The following is a 17,601-nucleotide window of genomic DNA, read 5'->3' as shown; positions in this document are numbered from 1 at the left end:
ATCCCATTTCCTTTCTCGGCCCCTTCTCTTTCCACTCTCTTTGCCCGCTGTTCACGAGGCCCTAAGCGCCAGACCACAGTATTTGCCTTTGCATGTATGTGGCCCCGGTGCTCAGAATATTCGTCCTCCAGATGTGTGCACGGCTAGATCTTTCAGACATGAGCCCGAGAGAGCAGGGCAGCACAGAGGCAAAGTGTGGGCTCAAGAGTCAAAGGCTCTAACACTAACCAGCTGCTGGCCTCTCTCTGTCGTTCCTGTCAGCAAAGTGACGATAATAACAGTACAACCCATGGGGCTGCTGTGAGGATTCAACGAATCATTATAGAGAAAACACTTAAAACAGTGCCTGGTACTCAAAAAATATTTAATAACAATCATTATTAATACCACCTTGAGAATATCACAGAAATTATGTCGAATGAAAGAAGGCAGAAACAAAAGAGCTCATATGCCATGATTCTATTTAGAAGCAATTCTAGCATAAGCAAACTAACCTATGGTAATAGAACGAGATGAGCAGGTGGGGCGGGGCAGGGACCAGGGGTAAGAACTGCCCTCGGGAACTTGCTTAGGGTAGTGATTACATCCGTGTACACAATTGTTAAAATTCATCAACCTGTGTGCTTAAAATCTGTACATTGAGTTGTATGTAAGTTACAACTCAATAAAGTGTCACCTTAAAATGTCACCTGCATGGAGAGGCGTCCTTGACCACTCGAGGCAGACTGCCCACCTCCCTCCCCTCCCGCTCAGTTCTCTCCTGTCCCGCCCTCCATTTCCCTCATAGATTTCACCATCCCCAAAAGAACCCTGGTTATTAACCTGTTTCCACACTGAACCATAACTCAGCGAAGGCAGAAGCTTCAATGTCCTCATGCTGCTTCCTGTCCCGAGCAGCTACAACAGTGCCTGGCACAAAACAAGTGCTCAGTAAGCGTCTACTGAGTGCAGGAAGGAGGAGAGAGGGGGAGGGAGAGACAGGCCTGGCCCTGAGCACCCTCCCATGAGCATAGCTGGTGTGAACACCAGAAAGGACCTCAGAGGTCTTTCATGTCACCTTCTTCATTTTGTTTTTTTTTTTTTGCGGTAAGCGGGCCTCTCACTGTTGTGGCCTCTCCCGTTGTGGAGCACAGGCTCCGGACGCGCAGGCTCAGCGACCATGGCTCACGGGCCCAGCCGCTCCGCGGCATGTGGGATCTTCCCAGACTGGGGCACGAACCCGCGTCCCCTGCACCGGCAGGCAGACTCTCAACCACTGCGCCACCAGGGAAACCCAACCTTCCTCATTTTTGACATGAGAAAATTGAGGCAAAGGAGAGTAAGTTTCCCAAGGTCAGAATTAATGGTGGAAGCAGGTCTAGAGCCCGTTATCTCCTAGTCTTTTTTACTTATACCAAATATGACTCAATTCACACGTACAGACATACTCTATAAACATTCACAAAATGCCTACAAAACATAATATAAAAATTTTAAAAGCATATTATTTTGAAAACCCAGTTAACTATAAAAATATCATTACAACCAGATCTACTTCCTTCAAGCATTAAGCTGTGACTTCCAATACATGTGCTAATTTAAACAAATCTTTCTTGCAGCAATTGAAATGGTAATAGGTGAATGGATGTTCAAGGATTTAAGCATAGACAATCATGAGTCAGACCGTTTCTAAGTCACCTGGGATGCTGTTTGCTGCCCATACTTCACAATTCAGATCATTCCTGGCAAGTCGCCTCACAAAGCTGACTGGAGGTTTGAAATATTTAATCTATAAACCACGCATTCCTAGGAAAACACATGCCAGTACACTTGTGCTTACACATTCCTGTCAGGTAGGCTACAGGATGCAGTTTGAGCACAAGAACCTGCAATTAAGCAAAAGAATGGAATTGCACAGGACGAGTTTCTGCATCCTAATCTGATAACTGCCGACACAAATTACCTCCCAGAGGTCAGAGAAATACTGCATGACATCAACATTCACATTTCATATTTTGAGAAATATAAGGAAACAAAGAACATCTATCTAAACTGAAATAACACAGAACAATTTTATTATCAAATTAGACTGTATTTGTAAGACAAGGCTATAATCATCTTTGATACCCAAAGACAGCAAACTAACTGTTCGGATTCAGTAAATCAGAAAAATAAACAGGCACTTTTTTCATCTTCTCAGATAAATAAAACCTATAATTACCAATTCATAATTCTGAGTATAACTTATTCTCAATTCTTTCAAAATACTGTTTGCTTTCCCAAGATATATTTCTCCTTCATCAGCACCGTTTTCTCCTGAGGTTTGTTGTGCCATTTTTTCCCCTTTTTTCGTGAGGATGTTTTTACAGATATTACATGATTTTTCTTCACATTTCTTCATTCATTCATTCACTTTCCAATATTGCATTTCTGCTCTGCATAACACCAGGCCAGACAGAGTTATAAAAACAAAGACATTTTAGATGGTCAATACCCAGGGGAGGTGAAAACCACTTGCGGAGACAGGACCTACACATACAGTACGGGGTTCATGACTCACTAGCTAAAGACTCAAGGTGAGATGTTGAGAGAAAGAGCTGCTGAGCCTGGCACGTGAAGGTCATGGGTGTAGACCCTCAGCGTAACTGCTCCTGGCCTGAGACTGCTGTTGTCCCACCTCCCCAACTTATTAGTTCCCTACGGAGTCTGCTACCTTCACCCGCTTTGCCATGTTACCTAACAAATTCAACTGTTCCAGGCATTAGGACCTGGATATCCTTGGGAGGCCATGAAAGTGCCGCCTTGGTCCCTGCTCCTTGGGCCTCGGGAGCAGCCCTGGTTACCACGCTGTCCTCTCCTTCTGGTGGTTTGGTTCTGTAGTTCTCTAAATACGCCAACATATTTTCTTTTTGCTTAGCCAGAGCCATCCTCTGTAACTTGCAGCTAAGGGCATCTTAAGTGAAACGATAGAACTCTTTGGGCTTCGCTAACTGGCTTATGTAGTCCATACACAGCTTTAAAGACCTATAAATATCAACACGGCAACAACCCCCAAGTTTAACCAAGATCTCTTGGCTAAACTTGAGTCTGATATATACAACTATCTAACGACTGGACCCCGTTGGCCACCTACTAGCACATCACACTTAACATGTCCGACACGAATTTCAGACACCACCACCAACCCCCCGCACACAGACCAGCACTGTTTCACCCCAAATCATCTCCCCATTTCAGAAAATGGTAACTCCATCCTATCAGTTGCTGAGGCCAAAATTCTTGAGTTACCCATGGCTTCTCTCCTCTCATACCCTACATCCAGTCCAATGGGAAATCCCATTGTTTCTACTTTCAAACTATATCAGCATCTGACGCTTCTCACCACCCTGATCCGAGCCACCTGAATTACTGCAGAAACCCCTCACAGGCCTCCTGGCTTCTGATTCTGTCACCCTACAGCCTGTTCTTAACATAATTCTCTTTTTTTTTATTTAATAAATTTATTTATTTATTTCTGGCTGTGTTGGGTCTTTGTTGCTGCATGCGGGCTTTCTCTAGGTGCGGCGAGTAGGGGCTACTCTTCGTTGTGGTGCATGGGCTTCTCATTGTGGTGGCTTCTCTTGTTGCGGAGCATGGGATCTAGGCACGTGGGTTCCAGTAGTTGTGGTTCGCAGGCTCCGTAGTTGTGGCGCACGGGCTTAGCTGCTCCGCGGCATGTGGGATCTTCCCAGACCAGGGATCGGACCTGTGTCCCTTGCGTTGGCAGGCGGACTCTTAACCACTGCGCTACCAGGGAAGTCTCTGTTCTCAACATAATTCTTAATAGAAGAACCCTAAGTGAGATTGCATCACTCCTCTGCTCAGATCCTCAGAGCAAACGCCCAGCTCCTCACTATGGCTAAGTAATCTGGTTCTGGAATTAGATCTGATCCCCAGGGCCCTGATCACCTCATCTCCAGCCCTCTCCCTGGCTCCACACCAGCCCCACTGGCCTCCCTGCTGCTGCTCAAACACACCGGCACGGTCCTCCCTCAGAGCTTTCACACGTGCTCTTCTCACCAATACACCCCTGTGCCTCACTCCCTGGATTCATTCAGGGCTCTGCTCATAGTCTAGTACCCGAGAGGCCTTCTCTGATTTCATGTCTAAAATGGCCACCACCCCATCCTGCGACCCTATTCTGTCACCCTGCTCTGTGTTCTCCTCACTACGTGTCATCAGCTGGCATATCCTACACTCATCAGGCTGGCATCTGTTTCCTCCCAGGTGGACGTAGGCTCCCTGAGGACAGGATCTTTCTTTTGTTTACTGCTGTCTATTCAGAGTATGCCCTGCACAAGGACCTGGTGAATGAATGAAAAACAGTGCCCAAATTGCAGTCAGAACTTTGCTAGTTTTTCATTCAGCCTTTCTCATATGAATGTGAAGCAGCTCAGGTGCCGCGACTCTTCTGGAAATGATGATGAATTTCTGCTATTTTTCCTACACAGTCTATTCTTTTTTTTTTTTTTTTTTGCGGTACGCGGGCCTCTCACTATTGTGGCCTCTCCCGTTGTGGAGCACAGGCTCCGGACGCACAGGCTCAGCGGCCATGGCTCACGGGCCCAGCCGCTCCGCGGCATGTGGGATCTTCCCAGACCGGGGCATGAACCCGTGTCCCCTGCATCAGCAGGCGAACTCTCAACCACTGCGCCACCAGGGAAGCCCTACACAGTCTATTCTTCATTCAACAATATGCAGCCGAAGAACAAGGAGCCCCTGACAGGGTGCCGCATTCTGCACGTGGTCATCACCCCTGTGTCTCTCGCTGCCATCCACCCTGCGCTAAGGTAACTGATGATCCCTGTATCGAGATAATTTCTGTCTCCATCTCCCCCTAGACCTCTGAATTTAATAAAGTCCATGCCTTAATTGGAAGGCCACATTTGCCTTCTCTTCGTCAAAAATTTCTGAAGACAGGGAGCAACAGACCTCATACAGAAAGGATAAACAATGCACATGCAGGGATGCTCACTGTTGACGAGGGGGTGTGTGTTTGCACGAGTCCGTGGCTCATGGCAAACCCAGGTTAACCTATAGCATTTCAAATTGAAACCTGGTGTTCTAAAAAGGGAGGAAAAAGTTGAAAGCAGTGTAAGGAGAAAATACAGCAAAAGCACGAAGAAGGTTCAGCAAAGTAAAGTGAAAAGAAGAATTAGCCTGATGCAGAAGAGAGCATGAGATTTATAGCCAGACAGACATGGGTTTGAGTCCCAGCTCTGCCATTTGTCAGCTGTGTGCCCTTGGGTGGGTCATGTAACGTCTCCAATCTTCAGTTTCGATGGCTAATTATACCTGCCTCAGAAGGCAAACGTGAGGATTACAGAAGGTATGTTTAGAGTAGTCCTCAATACATAACAGCTGCTGTTACAATTATTAATAGACTACTCAACTCATTTTTCAAGTTGAGGAACATTAAACTTACTGTTTCCCTTGAAAATGAAGAAAAAGCCTAAAGCTCACAGTTTTAAGGTCATGAGATAATATTAAAAAATACAGGGGTGGGGTGGCAAGATGAGGTTCTCCCTCCCCATGACAAAGGGACGTCTCTCCCCTGTGTTAGGGAGCTGACCTCAGATAACCAGGCTAAAAGCAGGAGGAGAGGCTTGACCTGTTTCGACAGGTGCAGAACACTTTGAGCCAGACGTTCCATTTTGAAATGATACCTGGTGGCACAGAACAGAGCTAATGCCATCTGAGTTCTGTCTGCCAACCGTCTGGGCAGAGGCATAAATGCCCTTCCATCTGATGTCCAAGCTGAACTTTATTAGATGTGTAAAGTAATACGTCTTTGAATGATGCATAAACTTGTGGAGAAAACCACGCAAGTGCTGATTTATGGTATCTTGCACAGCAGGTACTTAAATAAATATGGGGGTGATGATGAGGTGGAAAATATGAAACTAAAGGACCTTGAGAAAGTGTAAATATCCATAATCAGCCTCATCTCATCTCTTAAATAAAAAAAGCTATACAGGCATATTATTCCACTGAGATTGGAGATTCATCAATAGCTTCATGGTTGTAAGCAGACCGTTTGTTTGCTATGACACTAAGTTAAAGCCCTACTAGCGTCTTTGCCTTATTAGCTCACCAGGAATTAAACAGTCTTTAGCAAGAACTTGCAAGTTAAAGAAAAACCAGCTTATAAAATTAAGAGTTATTTCATTCTGTATCCTTTTATACTTCTTGAGTAAATGTTGTCTCACGAACATAGCTAGACCACAGGTTAACAAATGAATTACTCTGTAGTTGTACGCTGCTGAGTTAAAATAATCCTTCCACCGTTGACATTAGTTAGAAGCTCCAGTGTTTGAGAGGAAGCCTAATCCAATCTACCCACCCCTCCTTGTACCAACTCTTCCCCAGCACTCATCCCACCTTTGCCCAGCCACACTGTGCTCAACACTAGGACCTTCCAGAATATTTCACAAGAATCTCTCTCAGCTGCTTTTTTCTTTTCAGCCTAACAGTCTTCTAAGAGAATGAGAAATTGATCCTCGTCTTTGTTTCACCCCAACTCCAGAGGCATTTATGATAGTTGGAATGAATATAAAGGTGGATACATAAGCAACTTTTAATAAAATAAAGAAAAAGGATAGAAGTTATCCCATTTTTCCAACGTAATTTATATTTTTACTAGAATCTTAAAATATGGATTTTACATATTTCAATATTTTTCCTGTTTCCAATAACCAAAACAGAAACATTTGCTACATAAGCTTAAGAACTGTGTGGGCTCAAGCAGAGCTCTGACGCCCGAGTGGAAGAGCGGCGATACTGGACCTAGAGAAGGGACTGCATGGATGCTCAGATGGGGAGAAAGCACATTTGAAAACTGTTCAGCAAACTGCCTTCACATATCCTTTTTGGGGAAAAAAAGCGCATTTTCTTCTCACAATTTTTTTTTTGTCTGAGTGCAACCATCTGATGGCATAAATATTTGACGTTTAGCCCAAGCTTATAGCATTTCACAATTCTTTCAGAAACGTCCATCCTCAAAGTCTTTATATTCGGTATATTATCTTTAAATTACCTTGCAAAATGCCCACTTATAAAATATACACCAAATGTTCTTTTTAATCACTTAAAGCTCCAAATGCAGAAACTGTTTGGCATTAGATAAATATCTTAAATGTGAAATAGGCAAGAACACCTTGAAATAATGCTTAACTAATCACAAGGCAACTACTCTGCAGTAGATGGGTGAACCACTAATTAGACAAAAGGAAATAAAACTGTCATGGTAGGATAAAAGGATAGAGAGAAATAAGCAGCAATCACTGTTTTATCGTCAGAGAAAGTAGCATCAAACACGGCTCAGTAAGAGGGAAAAACCCCACAGCTCTATGAGTAAATACGAGCGCTCATTAAATCAGTACTTGGCGCTAAACACAACTCAGGATGAAAATGACATCCCAGAAGTGCATTCAAAAAAGGAAAAAAAATACCATAAAGAGTATGTAAAGGTGCTTTAGTTAGGCTATGCGGCATATTAAAGAATAATATCACATGACAATTTTCTTAAACTGCTTAAAAATTTCCAAGCCAGTCTTCAAATAGCTGTTTATTAAGGATTGAGGTAGGTCTACTAGACCAGGTTAGTCTTTTCAAAGTTTAATTGGTATACTTAATATGGAAATGGTACCAACAAGTGTAATGAGATGTATTTTAAACTTTAAAGTTTGGAACAACTTACATTCTGTTGCTTGGAATAATCTTGTGCCCTTCTCTGAACCAAGTCACTTGAGGTCTGGGGCAGCTGGCGATGGGCAGTAAGTTGAGCACAGCTGCATGTCCTTGAGAGACCATTTCTCTCTGATCTGTATCCATGAAATTTCCCATATCTGCAAAGAAAAATCAGACCTTTTAAGTTTCAGAAAATTCTTTTTTGAGGGGGTGGGAGGTCAAAGATGGAAATAACTATATTTTATTGCAAAGTCACCAATGTTGCTATAATTAAGCAGTAAGACCAGAGGCGAGCAGTAATGCTGATGAGTGCAGACTGGGTGGTAAAGTGGAGCATAAGGCAAAGCCATGCGCCTCCAAAGTACCCACGAAGTGCGCGAATCAGCAGAACTTCATGGTCTTTGTGTCGCGGCAATAATACAATGAAATGTTTGCAACCAATTTTAATACTGAAATAAATTGTGGGAAAGCATCCTCATGCCACATGAAGCATTTTCCCAGAAATGATAATAAAATGATTTCAGACATCCCCCGGCTCCCAGATCTCTCCAGCTGGTTCTACCCAGGCACCCGCCGCTGTCCTGCTCAGTTTCTCCTTTTCTTTGTTTCTGGGGTGAATGCTCCCTAAAAGATCTTTTGGGAGAAATATTTAACCATTGATTAATTTTTAGAGGGTTCTCCAAACCCCATACTACTGACTTAATTGGGGGCAGGTAGGTTTTGTTCCAGTCTTTGTGCTACTGGTTTACAACATTTAAAAAATGAGATCACAGGAAAAAAAACCCGGTCTTTAGAATGTGGGTATATGTGGCCAATTTTTAAATCAGTACCATTTGATAGTTTTTAAAAATTTCCATATTATGATTAGCTACAGATATATGTATACACACATTGATATGGCATATATACTACATTTTTGTCTGAACGCATATAAATTTGGAACAGTCCATAAAAGATCTCTATTATCAACGGATTTGTGATCCAGAAGAAATTATTAACTATGTTACAAGCAGTGTTTAATAGCCTAGGAAAAGATGAAACAAATGAAACAGATTAGGAAAATAGGCACGGTTATTTTAAAGTAAAGTGAAATTTGTTATCAGAGAGAAGGAGAAAAGAGATAAAATCTAGCGCTAGAGGTAAAGGATAGAAACAAGGATATTATATTAAACAATTTATTAAATATAATAAATTCTAAGCTTATTCAAATATGTTTTGGGTATTGACCTTAATTTTTTATTTATGAATTATGTTTTCAATTATTCAATTGAATAAAAGTTCTGAATTATTCTGAAGACAGGTTTAGTTGAGTGACTTCACCAACACAGTTCAGAAAAATGTAAGCCTCCCTAGTAATTAAAACTATAACTAAACATGTATAGCAACAGCACCTTACCCAGTCACTAGTAATTACCGTAGAAAAGTAGAATAACTAGAAATTATTTTAATTTATACAGTAACACTGAAAACCACAAGCCTTAACTGGGGTCAAAATGACATATGAGAAAATATTGTCATCATTGGTTCACACACCCCAATTTAGGAGCTTTTTAGAGTTCTCTAAATCTATTATAACATATTTATATGTAATTTAAAATTTCTTAACACTTCTTGCTTTCTTTTAAATGAAGAGACATTTTGGTAGTAAATTCAAAATCTAATAAAGCCTACAGGCCATTTTAGATGGCCCCTCCCCATCACAGATTTTGGACTAGGAAAGTATTAAATGTTTTGCATCAGCCAACTTCCCTCTCCACATCCTCCTAAAGACTACACCAAAATTCAAGGCCCCTGCGTTCTGATATCCCCTCCAGTTACTTTTAAAGGTTTCATTCTCCACAATGGCCTGCCCAGTAGAGAATTAATTCACTACAGCATTAATACATGCTATTCACGTACTTTTTGTTGTGCAGCTGAAGGATTTCTAAACAAATCACTGGAAAGAACTGAATATGAATTGATAAAAATTTAACTAATTGGATTTAATCTTTTATTTTAAAAATATCTGAACCTGGATATGATAAAAGCTAAGAGCAGCTAACTCATACAACAGAAGGCATCTTGCTCATTTTCTAAATCCTCAACAGAGCCTTATCTATTGAATTGAAAACAGTGGCATTTACCTCATTAGCCCCAGATCATCGTCAGACCAGCTGCATTAGCTATTTACTTCTCTCAATCGATTTTAGAAACTATACTATTCCAAATAGAACCCAAGATAGAAACTCGACTCCCACCGTGGTTAAAGTGATTTTGCTCAGTGTTTTGTTATTTAACGTTTGTAGATCTTCTCAGTGTTCACATACATGCAACTTGAACTTCTGATCTTCTCTGCAAGAGGGCTCCCATTCTGTTTCGAACCACACAGCGGTAAAACCCAGCATCCAGCCTCTGTAAAGATGGAATGACATACCTGCCAAACACCAAAAAGCAGTGTTAATGGTTCCGTACCTAGGCAGCCAGCCTTGGCATCTCATCTAGTATACTTTGGTATCTAGTACCAAAAATATTTAATTTTTGATAAACTAATATCTATGCAAGCTTTCCCTGACCTACACACTTACTGCTTCTGCAATTGATTTGTGAGATTATTTACTTGCTATTTGTCTCTCCAACTAGACTGCAAATATCACATGAAGCTAGGTTCTGGAACTGTCTTGTTCACCATTGTACCCCTGTGCCATCACGTAGTATCAATAGATATCACTCAAAACTGCCTGAATGAATAAGAACTGTTAAATAGCTAAAAATCATTATAAGTAAACCAGACCTTTCAATGTTTTTTTTATAATTCTATCTCTCAGAATTTCTAAAAATTATTTCTAGAACTGGCAATGGTCTTCACATAATGTGTTGTGCCATTCGGCATCAAAGTTCAAACAATGCAGGATGAGACACAGGTGTCATTCAGGCAAAGCAAGCAGTGACATCAGGGCACAACTCCCCTCTCCAGTCCCCACGGCGAGCAGACATCTCCCCACACCATTTACACACTTTCCTTACTTCACATATGGCTTGACATTAACTTCTAAAACTTTTTTGATTGACTGGGAGGTTATTTCATTTGTATTTTCCATTCCTATGACTATAAGTAACCATCCCTCAAATCAATGCCTTTCTAAAAACGTCAGTAAATTTTATAGGGGGGACAAAGTAGCTAGAAGATACAGTTTCCATAAAAGCCCTGGTTTAGGTTTATGGTTAGTTTTTTTTTGTTTGTTTTTTTTTTTTGCGGTACGCGGGCCTCTCTCTGTTGTGGCCTCTCCCGTTGCGGAGCACAGGCTCCGAACGCGCAGGCTCAGCGGCCATGGCTCACGGGCCCAGCCGCTCCACGGCATGTGGGATCTTCCCAGACCGGGGCACGAACTCGTGTCCCCTGCATCGGCAGGCGGACTCTCAACCACTGCGCCACCAGGGAAGCCCTATGGTTAGTTTTATAATTCAGGATATTTTTAAATCCACGAACAAGCAGGAGGTACAACCGAGGACCACTTCATGTGAGTTCTGCAGCTCCGGAGCTCAAACCTTTCGTGCTACCTAGAAGAGTGCATTTAATTGGTTTCTAAGCCATATTCACCAAAAATCAAGAATAAGGGGCTTCCCTGGTGGCGCAGTGGTTGAGAATCTGCCTGCCAATGCAGGGGACACGGGTTCGAGCCCTGGTCTGGGAGGATCCCACATGCCGCGGAGCAACTGGGCCCGTGAGCCACAACTACTGAGCCTGTGTGTCTGGAGCCTGTGCTCCGCAACAGGAGAGGCCGCGATAGTAAGAGGCCCGCGATGAAGAGTGGCCCCCACTTGCCACAACTGGAGAAAGCCCTTGCACAGAAAAGAAGACCCAACACAGCAATCAATCAATCAATCAATCAATAAAAGACTAAGGCTTGATTTTCACACATGGGAGGGTGCCTATCCTAAGAAAGAATAAGAGAGCTAAAACCCAATCAAATAGGAGCCTACTTTCCAAAAAAAAGAGAAAACACAGTGATGCTATGCTTTCTAAAAACATGTTCTGATAATAGTTATCTTCAAGTTAAAAATATTTCCTCTTACAAAGTATAATCAGAGAAACCTAAAAAAAAAAAAAACTCAGGTAAAAGGCACCAAGTATGGTATGGTTTATTTGCTCAGATCTTACACATACCTTAACATCACTTATATCCAACTAATTGCGCCTCTTTTTATTCAAGTATGTCCAATTAGTCAACTGGAAAAAGGAACTGATAGGCATAATTTTTAAATGAATGAAACATTTGGACAATACAGGTAATTCAGTATTAAGCAAATATTAATCAGAGCGTGTTTACCCTCTGATAACCATCTTGAGATCTTATGAGCAAGATTAATAAACTGTTTTATGAAAAAATACTGCTGAGTCTCAGTCTTCAAAATTTTATTCTATTCTGAGGAATGGTTTATCTCAAACAAAAAATTAATTAGTGCAGACAATCAGGACAATACCAAACTGAACACAAAGAGTCAAAATGCCATTTATTTAAATTACAAATCAAGACTAGAAGGATGAGCAGCTTTGATTACACACTATGATTGTAATTAGGAGAGGTTTTGAGATTAGGTTAAAACAAAGTCAATAAAAGCTTTTGGAAAAGAAATAACACAAGTTATTGGAGTACATATTTGAAAAACTACAAGAGCAGTTTCATCATTGCAAGCTAACCACATTTATACAATTGTTATTCATTTCATTTTTCCTTTTTTGCAGTATCCTGAACAGATTTTATATTCTTTTTGTTTGTTTGTTTTGGGTTTTTTGTTTGTTTTGGTTTTGTGGTACGAGGGCCTCTCACTGCTGTGGCCTCTCCCGGTGCGGAGCACAGGCTCCGGATGTGCAGGCTCAGCGGCCATGGCGCACAGGCTCAGCCGCTCCACGGCACGTGGGATCTTCCCGGACCGGGGCACGAACCCGCGCCCCCTGCATCAGCAGGTGGACTCTCAACCACTGCGCCACCAGGGAAGCCCTAGATTTTATACTCTTATGAATTTCTATAGTAATCCTGTGTACTAATGCACAAAAACAGCACTGCTTTCAAACAACTGGGAGAAACAGATACAAAACTGAATATTAGGCATATGCTGTTTTGTACTGTCTCTTTAGTCTAATGTCTCACCAGGGAAAAAATATACAAAAAAGTGGCAAAGTACTCCACCTATTACAGGAATTCCTACACAAATTATGTTTACCCAACAGATGGGAATATTCACTGGAAGCCTATTGTTTATAAACACACATTTTTAAGCAGAGAAAGTTTCCTGGCTCCTTATAAGTATGATCAAATCCTAGCACCATATGCCACTCAAATATAGAAAATGCCTGCTCCTGTTTCAAATAAGCACAGCTGGGAATGTTTGTATTCACTGTTTCAAGGCAGAATCTACTAGACTAACAGAACCTTTTCCAGGGCTAGTTCATTATCAGGAAGAGCAAATTAAAGAAAATCAAACACAAAGTCACAACAAACCCAAGGGTTTAAACGCTCATTTCTGCTACGTAGGAGACTACCTCAGTTCCGAACTGCCACTCGGAATGGGCAACAAGAGCAACTCTAGGATTTCTCTAAGAAGCAGTTTTAGGTCCATTTCCGTCTCTGAACAATCGCTTACCTAGCCCTGCCTGGAGAGGATATCTGACATTTTTTGTGTGCCTGGGGTCTGCACCATGTTCTTATATTTGCAGGGTTCTCCACCATGAGTCCTGGTGGAGGCGGACCCCTACATCAGCAGGGCACAGGAATGAGACACCACAGGACCACTGCACACACGTGCGCTGGGCTTTCAGATCTGGGGCTGGTGATGCACAGGGGCAGGGCTAAAGGAGAATCTGTCCAACAGCAGCAGCGGTGGGGCGCCATGGAGCCCTGGACTGGGGAACGGTGCAAGTGTCCAGGGCCCATAGGGGCAGTGGCTCAAGCAGCGGTAACCAGGGTCCAGCAGTACCAGCAGCAGGACCCTGTGGGACTGGCTCTTGGGGTAACTTGGCTCTGATGGGCTTGCCTCCCTCTGGTCCTGCCCAATGTCCAGTCAGCCCAGCGACTGTAAAAGCAACCCAATGTCCAGGTGACAACTTCCTTTTTTGTTTCAACGAGAGAGGGCTTGTTTGGCTTGTCCTAGAACTCCCCAGAATGTAGCCAAAATAACTTTGGTTGAAAAAGCTTCTGAAGTTACTAGGTACTCACCATGGTCACAGAAAAACCCAAATAACGCCTCACTGAATCATCTCTTTTTAAAAAATCATGGCTTCCCAGCTAACCACTAAGAATCATTAAGTGGTAAACAGTCCCCCCAAAACTGAGACTAATTAATCTTTTATAAGGAGTATTCCTGCCATGAGCCACTGAAATTTTAGAAAATGTCTGACAAAATACTATCTGCTTTGGAACAGTGACTGTTGAGCAGTTCTTCCCAACAAGAGTTAAATGCTCTAAGCACACAGGTCTACAGAGACCTGTCACAGTTCAGAAAAACGAAACCACATCTTTGATATAGAAGAGAAAACCCATACTTCTCCCTCTAAGGTCAGTGGACATAACTCGATCCATGAGAAAGAATTTTCATACCCATTAAAATTAGATATAAGGTTTTTTTCTTTTTTGGGGGGGGGTCTACATTCATTTTATGCCACTCCAGACAAGACTATTCCCCACAGCTTTAATTTTTTAAAAATTAAAGTATGAAGATATCTATTCTGGTATGAAAGTATCTGGTATGAAAGTATCTATTCTGCACGAAAATAAACAACCAAGTTCTATAATGAACTTTCATATCTTGGCCCAAAGCCCATTATTATCTTTAAAGTGAAAAAAGGTTTAAGAAAAAAAAAAATACAGAACTAAGCCCTTTATATCCTTCTTGGAACTAATTCCATCCTATTTTTGGAAACAAGATTACAAATAATTGTATTTTCAATTTTATTTTTATAAATTTCCTATATGAACATTTAAAATACAGCAACAGTCAAAAGTGGAATGAGTCCATAGCGGGCTTTTGCCACAAGCAAAGAGTGAAATGAAACATCCAGACTGAAACTTGTTAACAAAGAGACGGACACGTGTCCAGCTCACTAACAGGTCTTAGACATTAAGCAAATTGATGGTTATGCTTTGAATCCTTTCCAAAGAGTTACAGTAATCAGTATGAAGTTAAAGTAAACAGCATAATAAAGATGCAAGTTAGCCGATAGGAACATCATCCTCACAAAAGTCCTTTAATCTCTATTTCATTTACTTAAAATTCTGCATTAAGTTGAAAGAGGCAATAAACAGGTCCCTGCTGGGGATGGGCTAAGTAAGCATCTATGGAATCTGTCTGGGAATATAAATCTGGGGACTGTAAGCCCTCCAGGGATCAACTGCATGCTGGGTATCCACATACCAGGAATAACTACATTTAAATTTTATATTCACTTATAAACACCAATTCAAAATTTCTAGAGCTAACATTGAAAAGTTACTAAGAATCTTCTTCTGGGATTGTGGTTTATGTGATTTTCTCTAACAGTAACAATGTTTTGGGATCATTCATTCTTCCTCCATTCCTACCTTCTATTATCAAACCAGGGACAGTAAAGGAGAAATTCACATTTTGGTAAACATGGACACATGACCGGAACTAGTCTGTCAGATCTGTCATTAGGAGAAAATGCTCTCTCAAGTCAGTAAGAATGGAGTTTCAGAAAATCTTTGTGAAAGACAGAGATTTTTTTAGAGCTAAAAGTCCTTTATTCATCTCTGTTTACTTAATTCTTTATATTGCCAGGTTCTCTAGAGATATTAAAAAAAAAACATCTAGAACCGTTATATGAAGGGTTAAAATATGAGGGGAAATGTTAGTTTCTACACAGTCAAAATGATCCACATCAAAACACAATGGAAAGAAGACCTAAGCTATTAAGTGTTGCAATATTAGCACAAGTGAATTAGAAACGTAAATGAAAAAGCTTTCACTTGTCTCGTGGAAGCACTTCTTGAAATCATGTTACAGACTTATTTGGTCACTCTGGCTAAAGTTCTCCACTTAGAACCCACGATGATCCTGAGATGAATGACCCAAATGGAATCACTTCTTCAAATCCAAGTCATCTCCAGTAAGAACTTTTAAAAGGTCAATGCTACTCTGCTTCAGAAATTCTCCGGAAACAATCATATCTGCTATGACCACATGGAGTTGAAAAGATGGTCAATTAAAATCAGAAACAAATACACAACGCTGTGGGAGAGATACAAGCATTGGGACACACCATATTAATATCAGAGATCAAAATCGAACAAGAGAGCACAGAATCATACCACTTTAAGCCCTGGAAATCAATGTCAGATGCTTTGACTAGGAATGAGATGAGAATAGTCCACACACTTTTACCTGCCGAAGTTTATCTTCCCCTTCCTTATAAACAAATAGACAAAAGGACGTGATGCCTTAGGAATGGAACATTCATTTGTTAGTTCCAGGGCTCCTAAATATAACCATGTGATATAGAAGAAAGGCCAAAATCAGGTTGAAAGCTTTACACCAAGTGCCCAACCATTCACGTCTTGGGCACTGAGAAGAAAGTTACCCCAAGCCTTAAGCAGCTTGGGACTGTAAAGGGTTCTACTGGGTTGGGCTGGCGAAAAGGTTCATTTGGTCTTTTTTTGCAAGATGGCTCTAGTAGCACTTAGTTGTCTTTAACTTCATTTGAAACAATTTTGTTAGACTGTATGTGACAGCTGTCATATCAGCATGCACTTTAAAAAAAGACATCAAAATTGGTGAATTTTTGTGTAGCCATTTTAATATTGAAGATAGAAGAAAAAAGCAACATTTTTGTCATATTGTGCTTTATTACTTCAAGAAAAGTAAAAATGCAACTGAAATGCAAAAAGATCTGTGCAGTGTATGGAGAAGGTGCTGTGACTGAGCGAACGTGTCAGAAGTGGTTTGCGAAGTTTCGTGCTGGAGATTTCTCGCTGGAAGATGCTCCACGGTCGGGTAGACCAGATGAAGTTGATAGCAATCAAATTGAGACATTAATTGAGAACAATCAACGCTATACCATGTAGGAGACAGCCGACATACTCAAAATATCCAAATCAAGCGTTGAAAATCATTTGCACCAGCTTGGTGATGTTAATCGCTTTGACGTTTGGGTTCCACATAAGCTAAGCGAAAAAAAACCTTCTTGACTGTATTTCCACATGTGATTCTCTACTTAAATGTAATGAAAACATTCCATTTTTAAAACAAATTGTGACGAGCGATGAAAAGTGGATACCGTACAATACTGTGGAATGGAAGAGATCGTGGGGCAAGCAAAATGAACCACCACCAACCACACCAAAGGCCGGTCTTCATCCGAAGAAGGTGATGTTGTATGTATGGTGGCATTGGAAGGGAGTCCTCTATTACGAGATCCTTCTGGAAAACCAAACGATTAACTCCAACAAGTACTGATCGCGATTAGACCAACTGAAAGCTGCGCTTGACGAAAAGCGTCCAGAATCAGTCCACAGAAAACGCATAATCTTCCATCACGGTAACGCAAGGCTGCTTGTTTCTTTGATGACCAGGCGAAAACTGCCAAAGCTTGGCTGCGAAGTTCTGATTCATCCGCCGTATTCAGCAGACATTGCACCTTTGGATTTCCATTTATTTAGGTCTATTACAAAATTCTCTTAATGGAAAAAATTTCAATTCCCTGGAAGACTATAAAAGCACCTGGAACAGTTCTTTGCTCAAAAAGATAGAAAGTTTTGGGAAGACGGAATTATGAAGTTGCCTGAAAAACGGCAGAAGGTAGTGGAACAAATGCGTGAATACGTTGTTCAATAAAGTTCTTGGTGAAAATGAAAAACGTGTCTTTTATTTTTACTTAAAAACTGAAGGCACTTTTTGGCCAAC

At 41.3% G+C, this 17,601-nt stretch overlaps 1 protein-coding gene across 1 annotated transcript in view; it reads right to left on the bottom strand.

Moving 5' to 3' along the window:
• SDK1 (sidekick cell adhesion molecule 1) overlaps positions 1 to 17,601 on the bottom strand; it is a 581,111-nt gene that overhangs the window by 509,929 nt on the left and 53,581 nt on the right. Inside the window, exons 3-4 of the mRNA XM_060285242.1 lie at positions 10,014 to 10,120; positions 7,718 to 7,865 (exon numbers count right to left, since the gene is read on the bottom strand). Of these exons, the coding sequence (XP_060141225.1) occupies positions 7,718 to 7,865; positions 10,014 to 10,120 (255 nt within the window). The remainder of the gene's footprint in view (positions 1 to 7,717; positions 7,866 to 10,013; positions 10,121 to 17,601) is intronic.

Source organism: Globicephala melas, chromosome 15 (assembly GCF_963455315.2).
Source record: "Globicephala melas chromosome 15, mGloMel1.2, whole genome shotgun sequence".
NCBI classification, from domain to species: Eukaryota; Metazoa; Chordata; class Mammalia; order Artiodactyla; family Delphinidae; genus Globicephala; species Globicephala melas.
Note: the sequence above shows the minus strand (reverse complement) of the source record. Positions and strands in the feature narration are given on the sequence as shown.